Source organism: Martes martes (genome assembly GCF_963455335.1).
Source record: "Martes martes genome assembly, chromosome: 5".
NCBI lineage: Eukaryota > Metazoa > Chordata > Mammalia > Carnivora > Mustelidae > Martes > Martes martes.
In genome coordinates, this window is record NC_137892.1 from 123,086,216 (window position 1) to 123,111,682 (window position 25,467).

At 40.3% G+C, this 25,467-nt stretch overlaps 1 protein-coding gene across 9 annotated transcripts in view; it reads right to left on the reverse strand.

Annotated features, from left to right (window-relative positions):
- The window catches only part of G3BP1 (G3BP stress granule assembly factor 1), a 31,932-nt gene extending 7,833 nt beyond the window's left edge, over positions 1-24,099 (reverse strand). The window contains exons 1-10 of one of the 9 annotated variants that reach the window (XM_080803942.1): positions 23,869-23,951; positions 23,144-23,193; positions 22,599-22,934; positions 22,069-22,136; positions 11,278-11,390; positions 6,549-6,630; positions 5,898-6,071; positions 3,572-3,662; positions 1,881-1,974; positions 299-500 (exon numbers count right to left, since the gene is read on the reverse strand). In XM_080803942.1, the coding sequence (XP_080660068.1) occupies positions 299-500; positions 1,881-1,974; positions 3,572-3,662; positions 5,898-6,071; positions 6,549-6,630; positions 11,278-11,372 (738 nt within the window). In that variant the 5' untranslated portion in view covers positions 11,373-11,390; positions 22,069-22,136; positions 22,599-22,934; positions 23,144-23,193; positions 23,869-23,951. Of the gene's footprint in view, positions 1-298; positions 501-1,880; positions 1,975-3,571; positions 3,663-5,897; positions 6,072-6,548; positions 6,631-11,277; positions 11,391-19,674; positions 19,754-22,068; positions 22,137-22,598; positions 22,935-23,143; positions 23,194-23,221; positions 23,241-23,868 lie in introns of those variants that run through there. The other 8 variants (XM_080803944.1, XM_080803940.1, XM_080803943.1 and 5 more) reach the window with 8 other exon arrangements.
- Between the last annotated feature and the right edge of the window lie 1,368 nt (positions 24,100-25,467).

Here is a 25,467-nt window from a genome sequence, read left to right on the forward strand (position 1 = left end):
TTTTAAGAAACAAGTCACGATTTGAAACAAAATATTTAAAAAATAAGAGGTTAAGGATATGGTGATAAAATAGCATCTGAAATTTCTGCTCTAATATAAAGTATTCAAGTTGCCTTGAGAGGGGAAGACAGTTACATATATAAAATGATATGCAATTTACCTCTTATCTGAGGTATGGATCAATATGTAACTGAACCATAAAATGTGCCTACAAAAGCCAATGTAACAATAATAAAGGAAAAGAAAGATCTTTAAAAATAAACCAGAAACAGAGTAAGAATAAAGACACATTGCATACCCTCAAGTCTTCCTGTACTGTCTGAGTTATGTCTGTAGGTGCTGGGGAAGAACTCTTCTGCGCATCCTCAGAAGCAGTTTCTTCCAGTACTGGCTCAGACTTTTCCTCTTGGATTTCAGACACAGGTTCTTGTTCTTGTTCTGGTTCAGGATCTGGCTCTGGTTCAGCAACAGGTTCCTCTAAATGTTCTTCTAAGTCATTGCTTTCATAGGAAAATTTGAGAAATATCATTCTGCCTCTACTGATTTAGCAAGAAATTCCCAAGTATTTATTAACTATAGAGACATGAACCAAAAAATAGCTCCCTCTCTCCAAAAAAAAATCTAGGAATTCCGTATCTGAATATTAAAACAAGACAACTTTTTAGTAGAGCACTCAATGACCAAATCTTAACTGCAATCAGATTTGCTAAATTCTGATAAGCAAACACATCAAAATAAATCGAAATGAACCAAATTATGGCTTCTGTTACAACACAAAAACTCTCACAATTTACCTACCACACATAACATAAGATTAATAGGCTGTAGGAAAGGGGAGAAGAGTTTTCCAATGGGTATAGTTGTAGTTTTGCGAGATGAAAGATCTGTTGCACAATTATGCGCATATAAACATTACTACACAGTGCACTTAAAAATGGTTAAGAAGGTAAATTTTATATTATGCAATTTTTACCATCAAAAAAGCCTCTCATTATAAAGAAATTAGTTATGATTCAGAATACTAGCTCTTTTTTTTTTTTTTAAAGATTTTATTTATTCCTTTGACAGAGATCACAAGTAGGCAGAGAGGCAGGCAGAGAGAGAGGGGGAAGCACGCTCCCCACCGAGCAGAGAGCCCGATGCGGGGCTCGATCCCAGGACTCTGAGATCATGACCTGAGCCGAAGGTAGAGGTTTTAAACCACTGAGCCACCCAGGTGCCCCCAAAATACTAGCTCTTAAATCAGAAGGAATGTTAATGTTGCAGTTTTCCCCCCTGAAATTCTAATTTGGCATGTTTGTGGTGGGACAATAGATTATTTTCAACCAGCAACCCAGATGAGTAATGTGGTTATACTCCATCACCACACCTTGAGAAATACATAAAAATATCCTTTAATCACGAAATACTAACACCAATAGTTTCATATCACATGGCATCTAGTAGATATTCATTTCTATTCCTATCAAACAAATTTCTGTTCTGGATGCAGAGGAAAAAACACAGCTTAAGACAGTCATACATTTAGTGTCTGAGTTAATTAATGAAACTAACTGCTATTTAATTCATGTCTGAATTTTTATCAATTTATGCCTGATCTTTGAGTCCTTGAACAAATTTATGCCCCCCAAAGCACTTGATGCAATGCCTTCATGTATTAAATACTTGATAAGAAATCCCAAAACCTATTTTTCACTTCCTGCCAGCAAGTTATGGCATTTTTCTCAGCTCAGATAATCAAAAGGAAAACCTTTTCTCTAAGAAATTACTGTTCTATTCTGGCATAATTCTGAGAGAATATGACTCCCCTCTAACAAAGGGGAAGACAAGACAACCAAATTCTCATGCAGCTCCTGACAGATGAACAAAGTTTTTCTTACCTGACAGTCTGATCATAGAAAGTTCCAGAATCATCAGGTACCACCTCAGGTGTCTGCTGTCTTTCTTCAGGTTCCTCTACCTCTTCCTCAGATTCTATGTAAGAAAACAAATTTCAAGAAATTAGTGCTTATTTAATTCTCAAATACAGATGACCCTTGCCCAAGAGGGTTTGAGCTGTGCAGGTCCATTTATACGCAGATTTTTCTTGACAAATATATACACTACAGTACTATAAATGTGTTTTCTCTTTCTTATAAAGGTTTTTTTTTTTAATTTTATTTATTTTACAGACAGAGACAGAGACAGCTAGAGAGTGTACACAAGCAGGGGGAGTGGAAAAGAGAGAAGCAGACTCCCTGCTGGGCAGGGAGCCCGACTCAGGGCTAGATCCAGGAACCTGGTATCATGACCTGAGCCAAAGGCAGACGCTTAATGACTGAGGCACCCAGGTGCTCCCCCTTAGAAGTTTTTAACAGTATTTCCTTTTCTTTACCTTAAAAATACAGTATCTAATACATACACACAAAATATGTGTTTATTGACTATTTATGTTATCAGTAAAGTTTCCAGTCAACAATGGGCTATTAGCAGTTCAGTTTTTGTAGAGTGAAAAGTTACACTGGGATTTTCAATGGGGGGCGGGGGTGTGGAGTGCTCCTAACCCCCATGTTGTTCAAAGGTCAGCTTTGTATTCACTTTCACAATGCTCATCATTATCAAAGAAGTAATGAGGTGGGTGGAAAGATGGGTTAAATACATGGTGGGGATTAAGAGGTGTCTATGTAATGAGCAACAGGATTATATGGAAGTATGGAATCACTTATCTTACATACGAAACTAAAATAGAAAGAAGTAATGAAATAAATAAAGCAAATGCAGCAATTTGGTGGTATCATGGCAAAGGCTATAAGGACAGAACTAAGGCTATTACAGTGTTTGGGTTATGAACATGGGAGTCTGAGGTCATATTGTCCATAATCCAATGCAGGCTCTACCACCTAACTAGCTATACAGTATCAAGCAAATTACTTCTCTGCATCTCAGTGCCCTAATCCATTAAATGAGAACAGTACTTAAAGTACTTATTTATAAGCCTGCTGTATTACACAATAAATATAAAGCACTTAGACTCATTTCAGCCATATAGAAAACACTAATATACTGACTATTATTAGTGTTTACAGACAATTCGTCATGGGTTTCTCATGTATCTGCACATCTTACAACTAGGGCAATGCTACCCTTTGTTTCAAACTACCTTTAAGAACATTTATACAGCAAACAGCCTCAGAAAAATAGTGTCTCCCTCCAGAGCACAGGGCAGGTATGTTTACTGCCCATTATAAAGATTTTGATTCCTTAAACTTAAGGATCCACTCCTATAATGAACCCCATTCCAATGCAGTTATCATCTGGACTTCATGGTGTCCTGTGGAAATTGTGGCAAAAATGCTTAACACTGTTGCAGTGAGTAATTACCTATTACCAAAGAGTTTTAGGTCTTCCATGAAAAAAGCTAACCTATTAGCTCCACGTAGGTTTAAAAACTCAGACCCTTCCTCCATCTTGACAATTAGAAGTTATTAATGAAGAATATAGACTGTAATAAAAACATTCAAGAAACCCATACTCTCTTCAAGTCAACTGCATGCCATCAAAAAAAAAATTTTTTTTTAGACAAGTAACTTACCCTCCTGAGGCTCAGTTACAAAGCCACCAAAGACCTCATCTTGGTATCTGAAGATATCATTGTGAACGTAGAATTTATTTGCAACAGAGCCCTGCAATGCCAACAAAAACTTTTCATTTATTCAGCAGGCTTTCAAAAAGCCAAACCACCCTACACCAGTGATTCTCAGCTAAGGAAAACATGCACCAACAGAAGACGTTTGACAGTGTTTGGAGAGATTTCAGTTTTCACATGGGGAGTGCAACTGAAGCTTGAGAAGAGAGCAAGGGTGCTGCTAAACATCCCACAACGCACAGAACAGCCAGCCACAAGGAAATTATTTGCCCAAAGTGTTAACACCACCATGAAAAACCCTGCTCTACATTATAGTCATTAAAAACCACAGTCAAATATATTGCTTCCTTAAAATACCAGACGAATATCCAAACTCTTAAGTATATAAGATGCCACACACCTCAAATCATTTTTTGAACAATAATACATACTACCAACTGCAGCAGGTATTTAAAATTCCCTTAATCTGTATCCAACAATATTGATATAAGCACTCAATGATGGTACAGCTGAAAGGTCTGCCCACACTAGGTAGAAGACACATCAGAGTATAAATCCAACTATGTCATTAACTAGTTATTCAGTGTTTAACTCTGTCTCATTTGTTCAAAAAAAAAAAAAAAAAAGATACCATCTTACACCTTTGAGTATTAGTATTTGCTTTGAGACAGTTCATGTAACAATGCATCATACTAAGATAATGTTAGATTCTTCCTCTTTAACAGGAGAAGGAACTTTAACTGGAAATAACTGGTAATCATATCCCACATGATTCTTTGTATAGTTAGAAGTCCATCAAGTTTCATTCTACAGATAATCTAAGCCATCTTCTAAAACTCATGACTAAAATGAAACCTTATCTTTTTCAAAAACATAATCAAGTATATTCTAACAGTAAAAAGATTGGGGCTTTAGATTCATCATTCCAGACAGAAAATTATCTTAAGGATAATGCTAGAGAAAACATCTAATCGCTACTGAGCCACTTCCACATGCTTATGCAGATAGGTGCCCTGACCTGACTCCAATCAGTCTGCACCAGTCAGAAAGACAGTACAAATGTAATTATTCAACATAAACGTGTGGCCCTTTCATGACAAGCACGGTTAACTAAAAAGAACCAGGACTCCTTGAAGAAATAGCAGATGCCAAACAGGAGCTGGGGCTGGAGCAGGGAGAGTCCAAGATGAGACTGAAACATCTTGTTTCACAAAAGTTATGAAATGGTCCCTTTGCCAAAACAAATTAACAGAAGCCAGCTTGAAGGAGCTCAGACTTAATAGATCTGGGGTATTTTAGACATTAACTAGTGGTTTAAAGACATTAATTAGTGGTTTAAATCCATGAAATAAACAAAGACTCCAAAAATAACAGCAGATAGAAGGCAGAGTACTGTAAAATGCCAACTAATTAATACCAAATGATAGAAATAGATAATCACCATTTATTACCATCAGAGTAGCAGCTGACTCCAGCAAGAATGATGCCAAAACTAGCACACAAAGTCTGATGAAGAACAAGATAGTCTCAAAGACAGCAACCACAATTTAGTAGTAAGAAAAATAAAAATGCTACCTTCACAGTGGCAAAACGTGGTGACCATCACCTTAACTTAGTCATTACTTGTTAACATCACTAATAGGACTAAAATGACATCCAGTGCCTTCCTAATGTGAGGCACTAAAAGACTAATGTGTGTATAACCTAAATCTAATCATAAAGAAATAGACAATTCAAACTGAGATAGTCTACAAAGTACTTTGTGCTCTTTAAAAATGTCAATGCCATAAAAAACAAAAAATTAAAGAATTACTGCACATTGAAGGAGACTGAAGAGACATGACAGCCATATTATGTGTAATTTCAGATTAAATCTTGGACCAGGAAAAAAAAAATACATTGGATATTACTGGAACAAATACCAAAATTTAAATATGGGCTACAGAATCCTAATTGTATTAACATCAGTACTTCCTAAATTGGTAACTGTACTATGGTTATGAAAGAGTATAACTTACACTTAGGAAATGCTCACTGAATTATCTAAGGATGACTAGGCTTGATGTCTCCAACCTATTTTCAAATGATTTTGAATTAAAATGACAGGTAAACAGAAAAAGAATTACAAACATATAGGCAAGTGCTGGCAGTGGTTCTAGGTAAGGAGTATGAATTATTGTACTATTATTATAACTTTTCTCTAAGTTTGAAATTCAAAATGAATCGTTTCTAAAAAGATACGTACAAACTCTCATTGTTTCTTTTTTCATACCTCAGGAGCAAGGACAAATGTCTGCATGAATCTCCTCAAAGCCTGGTTGTTATTAGAGAGCAACCCCATCACCTGGACCACTACACCATCATTCAGAGTGGCATGAGCATCAACATGGCGAATCTTAGTGTGGCAATTGGTAAAGTTTTGTGACATCACTTTCCTATGGATCTCCTAAGGAATCAAAGCAAGAGTTAATGACTTATGTAACATTTACACAATTTCCAACAACAAAGAACTTCCTGATACAACACAAGTAGAGTTAATTTGCATACTTAAATTACAAACTACACAGCCCATACTCTAAATTTGCCTTAGAACAGTTCATTCCCAGTAACCACCTTGAACTTTTTAAAACTGTCCTGAATTGACATACCTAAAAAATGTTTAAATGAATGATCCTCATGCTAAAACAAAATACCTCCTAAACAAAAAACCTTCAAACTACAGGATTCAAAGTGAACAAATATGACACTCTAAGCTTTCCAATGGCTATATTTACCAAATCATTATGAATACCAAAATTTCTAAAAAAGAAATTTGGAAATTTGATCTTTAAGTATCAGTAAATCTACCAAACACATATCTGCCTCAATTGTATGGTTATTTTCTAGTTGCGTTAACAAGCTGCAGAAAGCCTGGGATGCTTACTTTCTGTCCATAGACAGCATCTGCTGGCTTTCCATTTGAATCCAATCCCCCATGGACATAAGAAGAGTTCTTTCCATAAAACCTGAAAAACAGACACAATTTTCTTGTCAGTTTCAAGTAGCCTAAGACTAGATACTTATTTTTTGTTTGGTACCCACTTGCCTCAATGGCAGACTCCTGAAAGCAAGATGTGTTTTCTTTTTCATCTCTGTATAGAATCATAGATCTACCCCCTTCCTTCATGTCATATGAACAGAAACAGAATTGTTCAATGAGGCAGAACACTTATTTTACAAGACGTAAGCTCCAGATTCAGAGTAGGATGACTGTATTGGGAAAGATCTTTTAGTTCATGTCAGGAAGTTTCTGTTTTCACTCTAGAAGCCAACAGGCAGTTTGGATACAGGTAAGGCCATCTATACCCTCTCATAGGCTTGGAGAGTCCAATCCTTCTATAGATCTGAGAATGCACGTGAGGGGTTTCCATAAAAAACCCAGTTACTGGGCAGCTGCGTGGCTCAGTCATTTAAGTACAACTCTTGATCTCAGCTGAGACCTTGATCTCAGGGTTCTGAGAGTTCAAGCCCCACGATGGGCTCCATGATGGGCACAGAGCCTACTTAACGTGAAATAAAATAAAAACCCAGTAACTCATGCAGTTGAGGTTTAAAAGTAATTTAACAATTCTGCTGATGCATTAAGAGCTTCCAACTTTAAGTTCCCATAGCTTTAATTCATCTATATCCTCAACTGTTTTGTTTTCATTTTAATACTGGATCAGGAAAACCTGACACAGACACAACCAAAAGTGCCACAACGCAGAGATAACTGCTATTAGAATTTCTTGATAACTACACTACAGGTATCCAACTTTTCACAAATGAACCTATACACGTCATTCGACATCCTGATTCTGCCTGCCCTCCCAAAAAGAGGACAGATTTGGGCCCACAGTTACCCCAAGTATACCCTGCAAATTTTAAAGTTATAAAGGCTGTGAGTCAGCCAGTGAATCAGTTCAGTGATGGCTAATCCACTTTTTCCTGTCAGAGAGAGAGGGCACACACAAGCAGGGGGAGAGACAGGCAGAGGGAGAGGCAGACCCCTTCCCGAGCAAGGAGCCCAACGCAAGACCTGAATCTAGGACACTGGGATCATGACCTGAGCCAAAGGCAAACGCCTAACCCACTGAGCCCCCCAGGCGTCCCTGGCTAATCCACTTTTCATTACAGGCATTATCTCACAGACATTTCAAGTTTGGTTCCAGACCACAAGGAAGAGAATATTGCAATAAATAGAGTTAAAAAACTTTTTTGGTTTTCCAGTGCATACAGAAGTTATGTCTACACTATAGACTATCCAGTGTGCAATAGTAATTCTATAAAAACAGTGCACATACGTTAAGAAACACTATATTGCTAAAAATCGCTAACCATCACCTGCGCTTTCAGTGAGTTCCAATCTTTTTGCTAGTGGAGGATCTTACCTCAATGTGGATGACTGCTGACTGATCAGGGTGGAACATGCAGAAGGCTGGGTGGCCGTGCCCATTTCTTAAAGACAACAATGAAGTTGTCCCCATCAATTGACTCGTCCTTTCTAACAATTTCTCTACAGTGTGTGATGCTCTTTGATAGCATTTTACCCACAGAACTTCTTTCAAAACTGGGAGTTAATCCTTTCAGTTAATCCTGACGTTACCTTAACAACTCAGTCTATGTAATAACCTATCATGTTGTCATTTCAACAATCTTCACAGCATCTTCACCAGTAGATCCCATTCAAGAAATCACTTTCTTTGCTCATCTATAAGCAGTTCCTCATCTGTTAAAGTCTTAAAGTTATTGCAGCAATTCAGTCCCATCTTCAGGCTCCACTTCTTCTTTTGTTCTCTTGCTATTTCCACCTCATCTGCAGTTACTTCCGCCACTAAAGTTTTGAACCCGTGAAAATCTATGAGGGCTGGAATCAACTTCTTCACTCCTGTTCATCTTGATATTCTGACATCTTCCCATGAATCACTTCCAGTAATATAAGGCTGTTTCATCTACCCTGAAAATCTGTTGTGTGGTGTAGCCGCCTTCATTAATTCCCTTAGCTAGATCTTCGGAACAACTGGCTGCGGCTTCCACATCAGCACTTGCTGCTTCACCTTGCACTTTCATTTTATGGAAACAGCTTCTTCCCTTAACCCTCATGAACCAATGTCTGCCAGATTCAAACTCTATTGCTGCAGCTGTGTCACCTGTCAGCCTTCACAGAACTGAAGAGTAAGGGCCTTGCTCTGGATTAGGCTTTGGCTTAATGGAATGTTGTGGCTTGTTCAATCTTCAAACTACTCAAACTTTCTCCATATCCACAAAAGGCTGTTCTGCTTTCTTATTACTTGTGTGTTCATTCCAGTAGCACTTTTAATTTCAAAAACTTCTGCTTTGCACTCAGAACTTAGCTAACTGGCCCAAGAGGTCTAGCTTTTGGCCTATCCTAGCTTTCAACATTCCCTCCTCATTAAGCTTACTTCTAGCTTTTAAGGAAGAAACATGGGACTCTTCCTTTCACTTAACAGTAAAAAGCAATTATAATAAGGTTAAATAACTGGCCTAATTTCAATATTGTTGTGTCTCAGGGAATAGGGAGAGAGATGGGGTACAGCCATCGGTGGAGGAGTCAGAAGACACAAAACATTTATTGAACATTAAGTTCATGGTCTTATATGGATGGGCATGAACCCCAATATAACTATAATAATAACAAAGATCAGTGATCATAGATTACCATTAAAAAATACAAAAATGAAAAAATTTGAAAAATATTTGCAAAATATCTGCAAAGCACCATAAAGCAAAACACAATAAAATGAGATATGCCTGTGTACCTAAGCTGTACTTCAGAGATAAAATGCGAAAAAAAGAGGTGTGGGCATCAATATATATCAATATTGACAAGAAACATATTGATTGATTTAATTATCTTTCAACTCCTGCTCCTTTTCAAATTTCCAAACTTATCTAACCTGAGGGCACAGAATCAAATTCTGACATTAAAACATATAAAGAAAAAAGGAAAAAGCTTTAAAACCTGTTCAATCAGTTAACAGTCATGTCAACACAAGCAAATTTTTAACCCCTTACCATCTTTATCTGCAAAATAAAGTTATCCTAACAACGCTTTACTAAAGGTTTTTGTAAAGACCTATAAGAAACACGTTAAACTGGAAAACTGGAAAGCCTTAAAAGAATACGAGGTATTTTCCATTTTCAGAGCAAGGACTCAAATTTAAAAATTTCCTTTTGCACCCACTAAGCATGTAGTATCTAACACGCAAGCTCGTCAAAGTATAGAGGAAAATAGTCTGGTCCAGCAAATACACATTTTAGAAACTCTAAGAAATATTCTAGGAGCGCCTCAGTGGCACAGTCAGTAAATGTCCAACTCCTGGTTTCAGCTCAGGTCTTGATCTCAGGGTCATGAAATGGAACCCCACATCCAGCTCCACACTCAGTAAGGAGTCTGCTTAGGACTCTCTCTCCCTCTCCCTCTGTCCCTGCAAGCACACGCACGCTCTTGCTCTAATAAATCTTAAAAAAAAAAGAAAAGAAACGAAACAAGAAATCATTCTAATAAGTCCACGTAAGTAGACATATTTATAGTTCTGTATAATGCAAGACTGTAAGAGGAAATAATGGAAGCAACCAAGAAAAATTCATCACTGGGGATTAAAGTATGCTACATCTCTATAAGATGAGATGCTAAAATTAATGTTAATACATGTAGTACCCTTAAGGAGGACCCCAGATTATCAAGCAGAAAAGCTAAAAAAGACAGTATGTAAAAAATCTGCATATAGAGAAAAAAATTGCAAACATGGTTTTTACTAAACTTTCCATGTTTACTTCATAAATTTAATTTACAAGCCTATACCATTTCCACCGAACTTCCCCAATTTTTAAAAGCACATCAACACAAAAATATTATTACAGGAATAGTCTTCAACACATTCACTAAATATTCAAGATTCATCAAAAACAGCACAAAAAAAACAAAAAGCATAAATATACCTTTACATTCTCAGATACTGTTTTTCTGATAATGGGTAAGTTTAGGTAACTTAGTCTAATTTCTTTCTACTTGTATTTATCTATTTAAAATTATGATTTTAGGGACGCCTGGGTGGCTCAGTCAGTTAAGCAGCTGCCTTCAGCTTAGGTCATGATCCCAGAATCCTGGGATCAAGCCCCACAACGGGCTCCTTGCTCAGCAGGAAGCCTGCTTCTCTCTCTGCCTCTGCCTGCCACTCTGCCTGCTTGTGCTCTCTCTCTCTCGCTGTCTGACAAATAAATAAAATCTTAAAAAAAAAAAAAATTAAAATTATGATTTTAGGGATACCTGGTGAGCTCACTCAATTAAGCATCTGACTCTCAATTTCAGCTCAGGTCATGGTCTCAGGGTCATGAGACAGTCCTACCACGGGCTGCACGCTCAGCAGGGAATCCGCTTGGGATTCTCTCCCTCACCTTTTGCCCCTCCCCCTGCTAGCACCTGTGCAGGCTCACGCTCTCAAATAAATAAATAAATCTTTTAAAAATCTTTTTTAAAAATAATTTTAACAGAAATTATTTACCGGTTCTTATGTACCAAGCACTATTATGCAACAGCCCTACACGGTGCATGATGCATTAAGAGACTCTAGTAGTATTAAGTACCCACAGGGTAAAAAATAAGGTTTTACCTGTGTAGCATGTCTGGGGCCTGGTTCAGCAGCGTGTAATACTGTCTCACAAATTCCCGCCCGACCAGCAGGGGACTAGGCTTCTCCATAACCATTGCTTTGGTCAATTCAACCTGGGGGGAAAAAAAATGTCAGGTATGTTCAATGTGAAATATCAAGTATAAGGAGGAAAGGTGGCAGGGGAAGAAATATAATCATTTAAATAAAACCAACTCAAAGTACAACAAGGCACAATAACAGCTCTTGGTTTTAAAAAATAAAAACCATAAGAACAAATAAAACTCACACAGACAGGATTTTTAGTCAAATTTATTGCAATGAGATGAATAGTGAGGGGAAGGGGACGATTCATGATAAAGAATTCATTATTCCCAACAGTCTATTTCTTCAAAATGAATATAAGTAAATCAAAGGTACATATTTCCAGCATGCACCCTATCGTTAACTTCTCTGTATTTTTAAACCCAATTAAGAGCATTCTGGTTTTAAGATTCCAAACACATTCTTTTTTTAAGGTTTTATTTATTTATTTGTCAGAGAGAGAGAAAGATCAAGTGAGCACAAGTAGGGAAAGTAGCAGGCAGAGGGAGAAGCAGGCTCCCCAGAGAGCCGGGAGCCCTACGTGGGACTCCATCCCAGGATCCTGGGATCATGACCTGAGTGGAAGGCAGCTGCTTAACCGACTGAGCTATCCAGGCGTCCCATCCAAACACATTCTTATTTGTGGTAGTATTAGATTCAAGACTGATAAATTTTGACACACAGGCACATACGTTCACGTTTTTAGTCTAACTAAATCAGGAAATTTTTTAGTATCTTTAATCAAGAACCACAAAAATCTAAAAATTCTGAGCTTACTTCATGATGACACCGAAAATAATCTGAAAATGGATGAGTTAAACAAAATGTGATTACTCAACAAAATAATCTCAACACCTCAAAATCATGATGATTTAAAGTTAGTATCCTTATTACCTATGAGTATTAAGAGAGGCAGCTGGCACACACACAGTAAGTCCTCAATTACTATCAGTTATTATCAAAACAAAACTTTCTGGAAAAAATATCTGCCATGAGATACAATCCAACTTTTCATTTGAGGAGATAAAATCATCCTGAAGTTAAACACACAGGTAAACAGAGGACATGTACAGATCAATTTCAGTATAAAAGAGGCAAGAAATTTTACTTCAGTTTTCTCAAAGGACAGGCAAAACAGACTGATTGGTCAATTCTGAACAATTTGTAGAGATCTGTTTATCCTTATCTAGTGCATTGTATTATTCTTCACCAAAACCTAAGCAATTAGTTCAAGGTCAGTCTGTATTTTCTCCAGATTACAGGCACTAGATCAATACAAAATACCTTCCCGGTCATACTGGAGAGCAGTTTACCTGCAAGCACAGTTAAGAGAATATCAGTAACAAGAATCTGGATCTTGGGTCTTAAACTTTACTTAGACTAAGGCAGAATGAGAAATTGTTTTATTTCTTGTGTGGCTCACAGTCCCAGAGGAAAAAAAAAAGGTAATTTCAGATGTTCTTACTGATCCTTAATTTTTCAGAACTTCAAAGCTACGGATGGACAGTAGAAGATACTAACAGTCATCTAAGCCTGTGGTTTTCAAGTTTTAATATTTCCCATTACTTCATATAAACCAGAGCAACTGCGCTTTTTAAATATATGTTACAGTTCCCATATAAATTTTCCTTTCTTAAAAGGGATTGGCTACTCTTTGAAAATCACTAACATCTGACCCAACCTCAAATAGAAGGAAAAATCCAATGTGATTCCATCACATTCCCAGATCCCACTAGTTTCACAAGTGGAAGACAGCTCTCCCAATTCTTCAGAAATTGGTAGTATCATTTTCATTCCATTAAGTTGTGCTTGTATATTTTCTAATAATTCTAATAATTTTCTAATGTTCAGCCTCTTTATGTATTTTGTTTTGCTTCCCTCTATTATCCAAAATATATAATACATGCACAATATAAAAAGCAATTTAAAGGGAACCTTCACAAGACAGACAAATCAAATACAGTACACATTAAGCAAACCCCTCTTTTTCTATTCCAGTTACACTTACTTCTCTTGAGCACCATCTGCTCTTGAATTCCCAGTCAATACTACAAATGTCATTACCAGACCAGTAATATCAACCTAACTGCATCCTTAGATACTGTCAAGTAGTCTCATTATAAGATAAATTACTAAAAGACATTTTACCAAATATTACTTTCTCACCCAGTATTACTATGCAATATAATAAAAATTCTCCAGATTGTGTATCAAACATAATAAAAATTATAATTTGTAGACCACCTCTAAAACTTCTCTTTTCCCCTCCTTCGAGATTACCTATATAATTCAAATTAAAGGAATAAAGAAAGCTTATTGGTTTGATTATACCATTACAAATATTTTATTTCTGGTTATCCCCCTAAAGCCAAGAAAAAAGTAAAGCTAAAAATTTATATGCGAAATTGATCTCCACCTCATTTGTAGATTTTTCTTAACAGTTATTAATTCTGAAGACACCACTAAAATCCCTATCATTTACCAAGTTTCCAACATTTCCTTTATTATCTTAATGGTTTAACATAATTGAATATTTGGAGACATACATTAGAGAAATGTGTGTAAAGTTGACCTCAAATACCCACCCTCCCAGTTTGGGGCAGGCACCCACCCCCCCACCCACAGCTGAAATTCCTTAACTTTTGACACCCCAAAAACTTAACCGATAGCCTACCGCTAACCAGAAACCTTAACCAGTAACAGTCAAATTATACACATTTTGTATGTTATATGTATTATATACTGTGTTTGTACAATAAAGCTAGAGAAATGAAAATATTAAGAAAATCATAAAGAGATAATACATTTCCAACACCATTCTGTATTATTATTAAAAAAAAAAAATCCATGTACAAGTGGACTCCAGAGTTTAAACTCATCTTATTCAAGGGTCAACTGTTTCAGGGTGATGATTATAAATATACAATAGAAAAACTGTTCAAGCGGAATCCTTAAATTTTGTAATTACATCATTTCTAAATTACACCTTCAAAATTCTATATAGAAAGTGCTTTCAGGAGTGCCTGGGAGGCTCAGTCAGTTAAGCGTGCAACTCTTGAATTTGGCTCACGTCATGATCTCAGGTTGGTGAGACTGAGGCCTGCCATCAGGCTCCCCACTCAGTGCAGGGTCTGCTTGAGATTCTCTCCCTCTGCCCTTTCCCTCCCCCTGCTTACAGGTGTGTGTGCACACCGTCCTTAAATAAATAAAATTTAAAAAAGAAAAAGAAATCCTTAAGGAGGGAAAGATACTAAACATGACCTTCAGTTTGACAGTTTTATTGAACCATCCAAGTCTAAGGAAAATCTGAGTGCTCTAGTTTAGAATAGTGAAAACATATATGAGATACAATAAAAAGAACCCCCCAACTTTTCTTTAACCAATTTTCACGGTGAAAAATTCTCCAACATCATTCACTTGCTGTGCCCTGGGCTATAACTTAATCTCTGTGCCCCCAGTTCTTTCATCTGTAAAACTGAAATTGTAACAGCAAGAACTGTCTATTGAATAGTAAGCACTGAATGTTAGCTGTTACTACTATTAATATAAAACTAACTAACTCTAATTAAGGAAAACTTTTACACATTCCACCCTTTTCTATCCCCAGAAGACTATTTAAGTATTCTGCTAGCAGTACTAAAATACAGGATTCCTGTGAGAGTAAGAATTTTTGTACAGAGTACCTTAGATGCCCAAGCACTTAATGTAACAATAGCTTTTCAGAGAATTTCTAAGTTGACTTGACGATTTTCTTCAAAGATTTTGTTTGACAGAGAAGAGAGAGCATGCACAAGCAGGGGGAGCAGCAGAGGGAGAGGAAGAAGCAGGCTCCCTGCTGGGCGGAGAGCCCAACCTGGGTCTCAATCCCAGGACCCTGGGTTCATGACCTGAGCCGAAAGCAGAGGCTGAACCTGCTGAGCCACCCAGGCACCCCTATTTTCCTTTTAAACAACACTATTTTATTCTAATGCTAGGTAAACAAGTGGTTGAACTAAAAAGATTTCTGAAACAATCTTTACTCATCAAAGCCATGAGGAGTATTTCCCTTGAGAAAAGCTACTAGAAAGTAAATCAAAATGTTCATCTCACTTTAATCCAAACACTAGCAAACTAAAAACAGAGCACTAACCACATCTGGGGTGGGGGAAGGTTAGTTTTATATTACGGAACTACCCATGCATAAACTGTATTAAAAAATTTTAAAATAGCAAGGTGTAAAAATGCAAAACAAACAAATACAAAAACATACATAAACGAAAGGAATAAGAAGCACTCACCTTTGTAATGTTATGGGAAGTTACACTCTATATAACGTATATAATGGAGTGCTATGGTAAAAACAATAAAATTGGGGTGGCTCAGTGGGTTAAAGCCTCTGCCTTTGGCTCAGTTCATGATCCCAGGGTCCTGGGATGGAGCCCGGCATCCCCGCATCCCCGCGGCATCCCCGAGGCATCCCCACAGGAGCCTGCTTCCCCTCCTCTCTCTCTGCCTGCCTCTCTGCCTACTTGTGATCTCTGTCAAATAAATAAAATCTTTTAAAAAACATACACACACACAATAAAATTCACACACCTCTGTACTGCTGGAATGTCCTGGGGAGAACATGCATTATTTTTAAAGTAAGAAGAAAAATGCGACAAAAGGTACCAACATCCAATAACTAGTGGCATGTTATCTTAGTTATCTTACCTATTTTAGCTCTCTTGAACAGATCTTTAAAATCAGTTAGAACTGTAATTCCATAAATTAACTCCACTCTGTGATTTTTAATTAGTATGAGTGGGCTACTTCACAAATCTGAGGACCATACAACATCTCCCTCTATTTACTAGCAGGCAATATGGATGATCCAATTTCAACTTTTTCATGTGCAGGAAGTTTTATCTGGTTACTTTCTCAGAACTTGCAGGGCTAAGGTCTAGAGCTAAGCATTCTCTTAGTTTCACCTTCAAACTGGTCTTAGATATCTATTTACTTTGGGTTTTTTTTTTTTTTGAAGATTTTGTTTATTTATTTGACAGATCACAAGTAGGCAGAGAGGCAGGCAGAGAGAGAGGGGGAAGCAGGCTCCCCACTAAGCAGAGAGCCGATGTGGGGCTCAATCCCAGGACCCTGGGATCATGACCTGAGCCGAAGGCAGAGGCTTTAACCCACTGAGCCACCCAGGTGTCCCAATTTACTTTGCCTTTTTAAGGGATTGTATCAGGGGCACCTGGGTGGCTCAATCATTAAGAGTCTGTCTTCAGCTCAGGTCATGATCCCGGGGTCCTGGCATCAGGTCCCCCTGTCAGGCTCCCTACTCACCAGGAAGCCTGCTTCTCCATCTCCCTCTGCCCCTGCTTGTGTTCCCTCTCCCACTGTATCTCTCTCTGTCAAATAAATAAATAAAATACTTTAAAGAAAAGATCATGTCAAAGATCCTATTTAAAAAAATAAAGGGGGTGCCTGGGTGGCTCAGTCAGTTGGGCGACTGCCTTCACCTCAGGTCATGGTCCCGGAGTCCCGGATCGATTCCCGGATCGATTCCCGAATCGGGCTCCCATCTCTATGGTGAGTCTGCTTCTCTCTCTGACCTCCCCTCTCATGCTCTCTTTCACTCACTCTCTCCCAAATAAATAAATAAAATCTTTAAATAAATAAATAAAGGATTGTATCAGAAAACTTTCTGTTGAAGTTTTCCAATTTTAGGAAAGAATTCACTTTTGGCTTATAACACTATCATTTTTCCAACAATACCATTGGCATTCGGATTCCTCAGAGCAAACAATGAAAGCGTGATTATAGTACAGTACAGAAAAAAAAAGTTTAAGGTAACAGAATTATTAGTTACCTACATGGAATGAAAAGTTCAATTTTCATCCTTTTCTTACCTGATCCGAAAAGCATGTAACACCATCGATAAATGTTACAGTAAAATAACATTTAATGGAAATGTCAATGATCTCTCAGATTAACATAATCACTGATTCATTTTTTTGTGGATTCACCCTGATTTCTGAATTACTCTTAAATTTCAAAACGTCTACTTAATCCCAAGTTACCAAACTGCATGACAACTTTAAAGAAATTTCCATCAATAATTTTGTTAAAGTTCACAAAGAATGTCAAGTGTGCTTCCTTTAACCGAGTCTAAAAAGCTGTGAGCATTTATGTTCCAAGAGCAGGGAAGCATGAAGACCAACCATAATCCACCTCAATTAATAGTACAGCTTACTCTGGCAAAAATCAATGATCTCAGGGTCACGGGATCCAGCCCAGAGTTGGTCTCCCACTAGGTGTGGAGTCTGCTTGAGATTTTCTCCCTCTCCTTTTGCCCCTCCCCTGCACTGGCACATGCTCTAAATAAATAATCTTTAAAAATAAATTTTAAGGGCGCCTGGGTGGCTCAGTGGGTTAACACCTCTGCCTTCGGCTCAGGTCATGATCTCAGGGTCCTGGGATCGAGCCCCGCATCGGGCTCTCTGCTCAGCAGGGAGCCTGCTTCCCCCTCTTTCTCTGCCTGCCTCTCTGCCTACTTGTGATCTCTCTGTCAAATAAATAAAATATCCTAAAAAAAAATAAAATAAATTTTAAATATTAAAAATAAAACGATAAAATCTATCACTCCACAGGGAAGATCCCCAAAGTATTAAAGTATCAGTGGGTGGCTCAGTGGGTTAAAAAGTCTCTCTCTTCAGCTCAGGTCATGATCTCAGGGTCCTGGGATCAAGCCCCTCATGGAGCTCTCTGCTCAGCAGGGAGCCTGCTTCCCCCCTCTCTCTGCCTGCCTCTGCCTACTTGTGATCTCTGTCAAATAAATAAATAGAATCTTTAAAAATAAAAAAAATATATCAGTCAAGAAGACATGGGCCTCCTGGGCGACTCAGTTGGTTAAGTGGCTGCCTTCAGCTCAGGTTATCTAAGTCAAGGTCCTGATATTGAGCCTTGCTCAGTGGGGAGCCGCATCCTCCCTCTCCTCCCAGTGAGGGTTCTCTCTCGCTATCTGTCTCTCTCCCAAATAAATAAATAAAATCTTAAAAAACTTGTATCAGTCGATATCGAACACTGGCAAGAAGTCGGGAAAAGAGAACCTGTGAAACTGAAGGGAGTGTCAACTGCTCCCACCACAGGGAAGAACAATTTTGCAGTTATCTTATAAAATCCAAAAGTTCAATGAATCTAGCAATTCTCTTCTAGATTTGTACATGAGAAACTCACCCGTGTACACAAGACATCAACTTGAGAAATAATTTCTCAAATAATTAGCCACCTTATTTCTAAAACATAAGACAACAACCTATGTGTCTGTCAAACAGGTAACGGATTAAGGTGCAGTTTATGCCTAACATTCAAACCTCTGTATCTAACATAATCATATGGGGCACTTAAAAGATTAAAAAGTAGTACTATTTATAATTATGCCAGGTTAACTGGAGTGAATTAGGACTGTCCCTGGGAAACCAAGACATAAACTCATCCTATTTATAGCAGTCAAAGTCAGCATGAAATAGATCTCAAAAATATTACATTAAAAAGTTAGTTGCCAAATACGTACTGTATGCTTCTGAACATGTTTAGAAGTGTTTTTAGTACACACAAAAACATCAGATATTGTTCATAGGTACAATTATTTTTAAAATAGTCTAGATGTAAAAACAGACAACAGAACCACATAACACAATGGTTACGAAATATACAAACACATATATGGACAACTAGGATTTTCAATGTTAAGTGCAGATAATCCAATAGAAGAAGGATATTCTGTTCAACAAATGGTGGAACAATTACACATCCATATCTACAGAAAAAAATGAACCTCACATCATGCTTCACATCATATTAAAATTTAACGGGGTGCCTGGGTGGCTCAGTAGCTTAAGTGTCTAACTCAGCTCAGGTCATAATCTCAGGGTCCTGGAATCTGAGCCCCAAAACCTCAGGAGTCAGGCTCTCTGCTCAGCAGGGAGTCTGCTTGTTCTCTGTCCTTCCCCCCGTCATGTGCTCGCTTGTATCATCGTCACTGGATCTACTATTCTATCTATTTTCTAAAGTCTTCACATTTACCACCTGTCACTTCCCTTCAAAATTCTTCATGGTAATCTTTGGAGAAATGGCTGACTCTAGGACTGGCAAAGGCAAAATACAAGATGAGCCTTAACTGTCTGATAAAGAAAATGCTAAAGACAACAACAACAACAAAACAAGAACAGGGAACATGAAAGGCCACAAGAGCCAAAACTGGAACAGTGTGAGCAAGAGAATTAGTAAAAAAGCAAAATAAGTTAGATACCCCTGGATTGCAACCCGAAGAATAAAATAAGCATGACTCACTCCATATATGGACGAGGCAGTACCGTGCAAGCCATAGAGTCCACACACAGGGCATACTTGAGACACAGCCTAAGAAAGCCTGGAAAGTTAAGTAGTTGTCACACTCATACCTTCCAGATTCTGAATCTTTCAAACTTTTCTGAATAAGGAAATAGCTAGCAAATAACGGTCTACAGTCCCCTACTACATACATAAGCTTTACAAAACAGTTTAGACAACTACTTGGGTTTCAGAGCTTCAATTCTCTTTATAAGTGAAAACATAAGATTACTAAGCTATGTAAGAGCACTTTTAGAACATAAAAGAACTATACAAATCCACAATGATGCTATTACACAGCCACTCAAAAGCCACAAGGATGACAGCCTTACAAAGTGGAAGTCTGTCCCATCTAGGAAGCCCCTTTCTCTGAACCATCTCTTAACATTTACTTTAATAATTATTAAATACCTGGGGCACCTGGGTGGCTCAGTCAGTTAAGCGGCTGACTCTGGGGTTTTGGCTCAGGTCCTGATTTCGGGGTGTGAGACACCAAGCCTGAGTGGTGCTCCACTCACTGTGGAGTCTGCTTGTGACTCTCTCTCTCTCTCCCTCTGCCCCTCTCCTCCCCCTCCACGCCCCCAGCTCACTTGCACTCTCTAAAATAAATAAATCTCTAAAAATAACTATTATAAAATAACTGAAATACAGCAAGCTGAACAGCTAAACAATATTACAACATGACTAACTGCCAGAGGACAAAACAAGAAATCTATCAAAGTCACCTAAAGACATTTATTAAGGTCACAACCTGTGAAAATTTTTTAATTATTTTCTGTCTTATAAAGCCCCCTCTTCGTGCGCAGATTATTCCTAGCTCTTTACCACCTGGCTTGCAATTCAGCTTTCCCCACCAAGGCCAAATACAAGGTCCAAGAATACTTAAAAAAAGGAATAAGGTGACTTTTGAGATTTAAAAATATATAAACCTAACTAACCACCAGTGTGATCACCAACTACAAGTGAGATTACAATTGCTGAGTCTAAATTTAACTCCATGGCTGGGAGGACAGTGTTGCAACTAAAGGTTTTTCCCACTAGTTGTTGGGGGGCGGGGGGAAGGGGGAGACATTTTTTATCCCCACCTACTCCAACAACTCTGTCCCTTTCCAATGAGCATATAATGCCTATCTGAAGAATTCTAAAATATTTAAAACAACCCAATTACAAAATATTGAAAGATCTAAGAAGTAATTTTACTAAACTAGCAAAAAAAAAAAAAAGATTCATCAGGAATTCAGGTTTTATATTAAATTTCATCTTTTAGCATTGCCCCATTGATCCTTTGAACCATATACAATTCACAAACGTATAAAAACAAACTGGGGTGCCTGCGTGGCTCAGTGGGTTAAGCCTCTGCCTTCGGCCCAAGCCATGATCTTAGGTCCTTGGATAGAGCACATCCCCCACATCCCCCCCCCAAACCGGGTTCTCTGCTCAGCAGGGAGCCTGCTTCCCCCTCTCTGCCTACTTTTGATCTGTCAAATAAATAAATAAATTATTTTAAAAAAAAAACCACCTTAAACTAACCTCTACCCTTTACTTTCAAGGTAAAGTACTAAGATAACTAAAATCAAATTACAAGAAAAAGAACTACTGCGAAATAGGTCAGCAACAAATATTACCAAATCTTCTGATGCACCCTTAGCAGACTGTCAGCTGAGAACAGCAAACAATGTGAGTTAAATAAAGAACAAAGAACTGCCTACTTTTCTATCTGTTTGAAGTACAAAAACTTAGAAAGGATTTAATAACAAAAGTAACCTGACTTGGCTAGGCAGAAGGAAGGCACACCAGTCTTCCATTATTACAGTCTGCTTCATTTGTTCATAATAAATGCGTGCAAAGGAGATATGCCAGGCTACCTACTGTAAAGTACCACAGTTTTCATATTCCTACCCAACTGATAACCATTCACCTGAGGGAAAGAACGTGCTAAGAAATATCTGAAAAAGAATCAAAATTCTCTCTACTATTGCACAAGGAAATTTCATTCTGATATATTTTACTTTCTGACATATTTTACTCCGAGCAGTAACACCATTAGTGGACACCAAGTTAACAGTTTAAACCTATGTCATTATGTTTTAAAAGTTGAAGCCTAAAATGTTAAGTCAATAATGTAATCCATCTAAATAAAAGTAACTAGAATTGCTACATGAAGGCCACATTCTACGTAAAACAATGTTATATTCTAAAGCAATCTGTTATTTATGGCAACACCAACTTAAGAACTTGGGCCATACAATATTCTGATCCCTTATCTATTGCTACTTTCTGTTAAGAAACATGGAAACTACTGGATAAATGGAAACACTTACAGATATCAAGCTTCCTTGTAGTTTTTTAACTTACTTGCAAGGATGGAAATTTTGTGTTCCCTCTGACTGCAAAAACTTCTTAAAAAACTAATCTTAAAGGCTCTAAAAAGAAAAAAAAAAAAAAAAAAGGTTGAAAGCCATTCCAAGCCAAACTAATTCAGAAGAGCTAGTGCCAAAACTTACTAGTTTTATCTCAAGTAGAGACATTTGTGATATTAAGTAATGTCCGGGACCTGCAACGATTTTCTAAAGCCAGGGAATATACTGGCTTTTAAAAGTCGCAAATATATGCTCATCTTTGAAGGTATCTTCCATACTCGTATATACAAAGGAGCCCAATAGTAGACTTGAAATAACTGAACTGAACGTGGAGAGGTTTTCATCCACAGAAGATTCCAACTGCCCTAAGGGAAAGACTTCCAACACACCTCAATCACCTGTAGTTCACCTAGCATAAGCTCCAGAGCTTAAATTTATATATTATAACTGGGCACCATCCTTTCCGTCCCAACTTCACATCTCAACCCACACATGCCGGCGACATCTGAAACTCATGGCTCTAACCCGCTTTTTCTCCAACTGCAAAACGAGGAAGTTAAACTGTCTTCCCAAAGGTCTTTCTCAAGTCTGCCCCATAAACGAAATGCGGGAGAAAAGGCTTCAAGATGTAAGAGCAGATCCTAACTTGAGGCTGCCGGGAATTTCCCACCATCGCGCCGAGCATCAAATCGGAGAAGGAACACCGTCCACGTTCATATGCACTTATTCGTCTTTCTCTCTACTTTTTCCGGAAGCTCTGAGGGCGGCACATCCATCAGCTTTCCGTGTGCACACTCGTAGAAAGGAAGCCCAAAGCCCTTCGTGTCCTTTGTCACAATCCCACTTCCAAGCCGCGTCTCCCTGGAAGCCCACAAGTGGCTCAAGCACAAATGCCGCCGCACTCCGCCCAGCAGCTGGCCTCTTCGGGCTGATGCCGCTGCCCCCCGGGGACCCGTGCTCCGGGGGCCACGGCGCCCTTGGGGCCGCGCAGGGCGCCGGCCCAAGGACGGAAACAGGCTGGGGGCCTAGCAGCCACACGGCCTGGGTTCCACCCGATACCTGCCCCTTACCGTCGCCGTGCCTCTGACCACGTTTCCGCACCTCTGGACGTCCGCACCCACTGCAAAAAGCAAAGTCGCCACACCTACCTCCCCGGACCGTTGTGGGGGCACGGGAGAGCCACGCAAGTTGCTCAGCACGACGCCTGGCACACAGCAAGGGCTCAGAACAAACAGCAATTATTACTTCCACTCATCATCCGTGCCTTGGCTGCTCCCCCTTTACTCCCTGTAAAACCGGGAGCAGCACCTCTGCTTCCCGAGCCCAAAACCTCCTCGGGTTTTCGTGTCACCTCCGCCGCTAAATAAAGCCTCCTCCCGACTGGACCAAGGTGGAGCCCGTCGCCCGGGCAGGAAAGGATCTGCGGGCGCGCGGCAGGGAGAGACGGGCGGGAAAGGCCGGCGGGCGGGCCGCGCGGGGCCCCGGGATCCCGCGATCGCCCTGGGGCCCGGGCGGCGGCCGCGGCTCGCTCTCGCCCCGCGCGGCCGTTGGGTGTGGCACGCGCACGCGGGGGACGCGGACACGGCCACGCGCGCCGGCCGGTGGGAGCGCGGCGAGGAGGGGGCGGGGAAACTCCGCGCGCCCGTGCGCCCGCCTGCGGCCGTTGGTCGGGGGGGGGGTGGTGCACGCCTAGCGCGGCGGCCACCGCCACGACCGCTGCGACTTCTCTCGCTCACACGCGTCCCAGCTCGTCTTCGTCCCTGGGCCGCCCCGCCCCGCCCACAGCCCGGCATACCTGCACGGCTGAGCGGGAGAGGAACAAGCTTTGCTCCACAGCACAGCAGAAGGAAAGATCCCCTCACGCAACTGCGTCCGCACACACGCGTGCTCAGTCGCCGGTCTATATAACCGCGACTCAGCCTAACTTGTTGCGGCCAGGTCGAGCAGCCTGGCGACCAATCCCGACTGCGTCCTCTGGGCTCTTCGAGCAGCAATTGGGTAGGGACTCAGGATGAAGGCGTGGCTCTTGATTGGCTTTGACTCATGCCTATGAGACTGTGAGGATCTCGTTTCCCTAGTAACGGATTGGCACTGAGAGCGACCAATTACTTAAAGGGACTTCGGAAAAGAAGGTGGGAAGTTCTTTGACCGATATCCATAGTAGCCAGTAAGTGTGCGAGGTGGCTCCCATTCGTTAAAATGTGTTCCCTTGGGCGGAGATCCGTTTTCCATACAGGAGCGGTTGCTCCACAAGGTGGGGCCCGTGTACTTTGGGGAAGTAAACCCCAAGCAACTAGGAGGTGGGCGCCAGGGAGGCCAAGGGAGCCCCCGGCCAATGGCAAAGCGAGAAGGATCTGATTGACGCGGGGGTTGGACTGCGCCAAGGAGACCGAGCCCCAGGGCCGCCGTGCCCTCTGGGGATGTTCAGAGGCTCCTCTGGCCCGGGCTTCCGTCCTCTTTCCTTTCTTTCCCTCACTTGTTGGGTCTAGGCCCTGAGGCCTTTCTCCCACCTTTTCTGCAGCTCGGTACTCCGGAAACCAAGTGCGAAAGTTCCCGTTGTTTGTTTGGTTTTTTTTTTTCTTTCCGTAGCAACTTTTTTATTTCTATGCGGCCACCTAAGAGCACTTGCTGGCTCTCACCATTAGTCAGCACTATTGTTGGACAACAGTTTAAGAGCAAGCGAGAGGGGAGAGTAGCGCCCGTCATGTACCTGCGATCGTGTAAAAAGGCCGCACGGGGAAGGTGCGGTTGAGTTTGAGAACACGGAACTCGACCCCGCTGTTCGCGGCCGATGGCGGGCTCGTGGGAGCCCGCTGAGTTCTTTCCCTTCTGTTGCTGCCAAGGAACCGTAGCCTGTAAGGTCTCCGCTCCGGTTGGTCCTTAATGCAACATCCTGTGCGTCTCCACCATTGCCATTCAGTGTTCGAGTAGCTGGGGGTGTGGGGGCTGCTTTCGCGCCGCTACGTCTTTAAAAGGTTAATTTGTCAAACTCCTACACGGACGCCCCAGAGGTTTCCCAGAGCACTTCAGGGCGCTCCAGCCCGGTCCTGTCCACGTCTCTCGGTGTTTTACTGGGCCCTCTGTTGGTCACCACGAGCATTTTGGAAGGAAATGGTCGGTTCTCATTCCAGGCATGTGATCTCCCGTTAAGTTTTGCAGAAAATTTGGGAGGAAGCACCTGGAGCATCTGTCGGTGGAGAAGGGGCACCGGCAGCAGCCTTCTGGGATCCGGGCGCGTCCCCTCTCATTCCCTGCGCGGGGTCTGGCCCCAGATGAGACTCGTAGCAGCCCCCAGGAGACTAGTGAGAGCGTCCTTCTGGCCTCCCAGGTCCCACTGCCCTTTGCCCAGCTCATTCAGCATTTATGAAACTCCTATTAAGGGCTGGAATCAGAG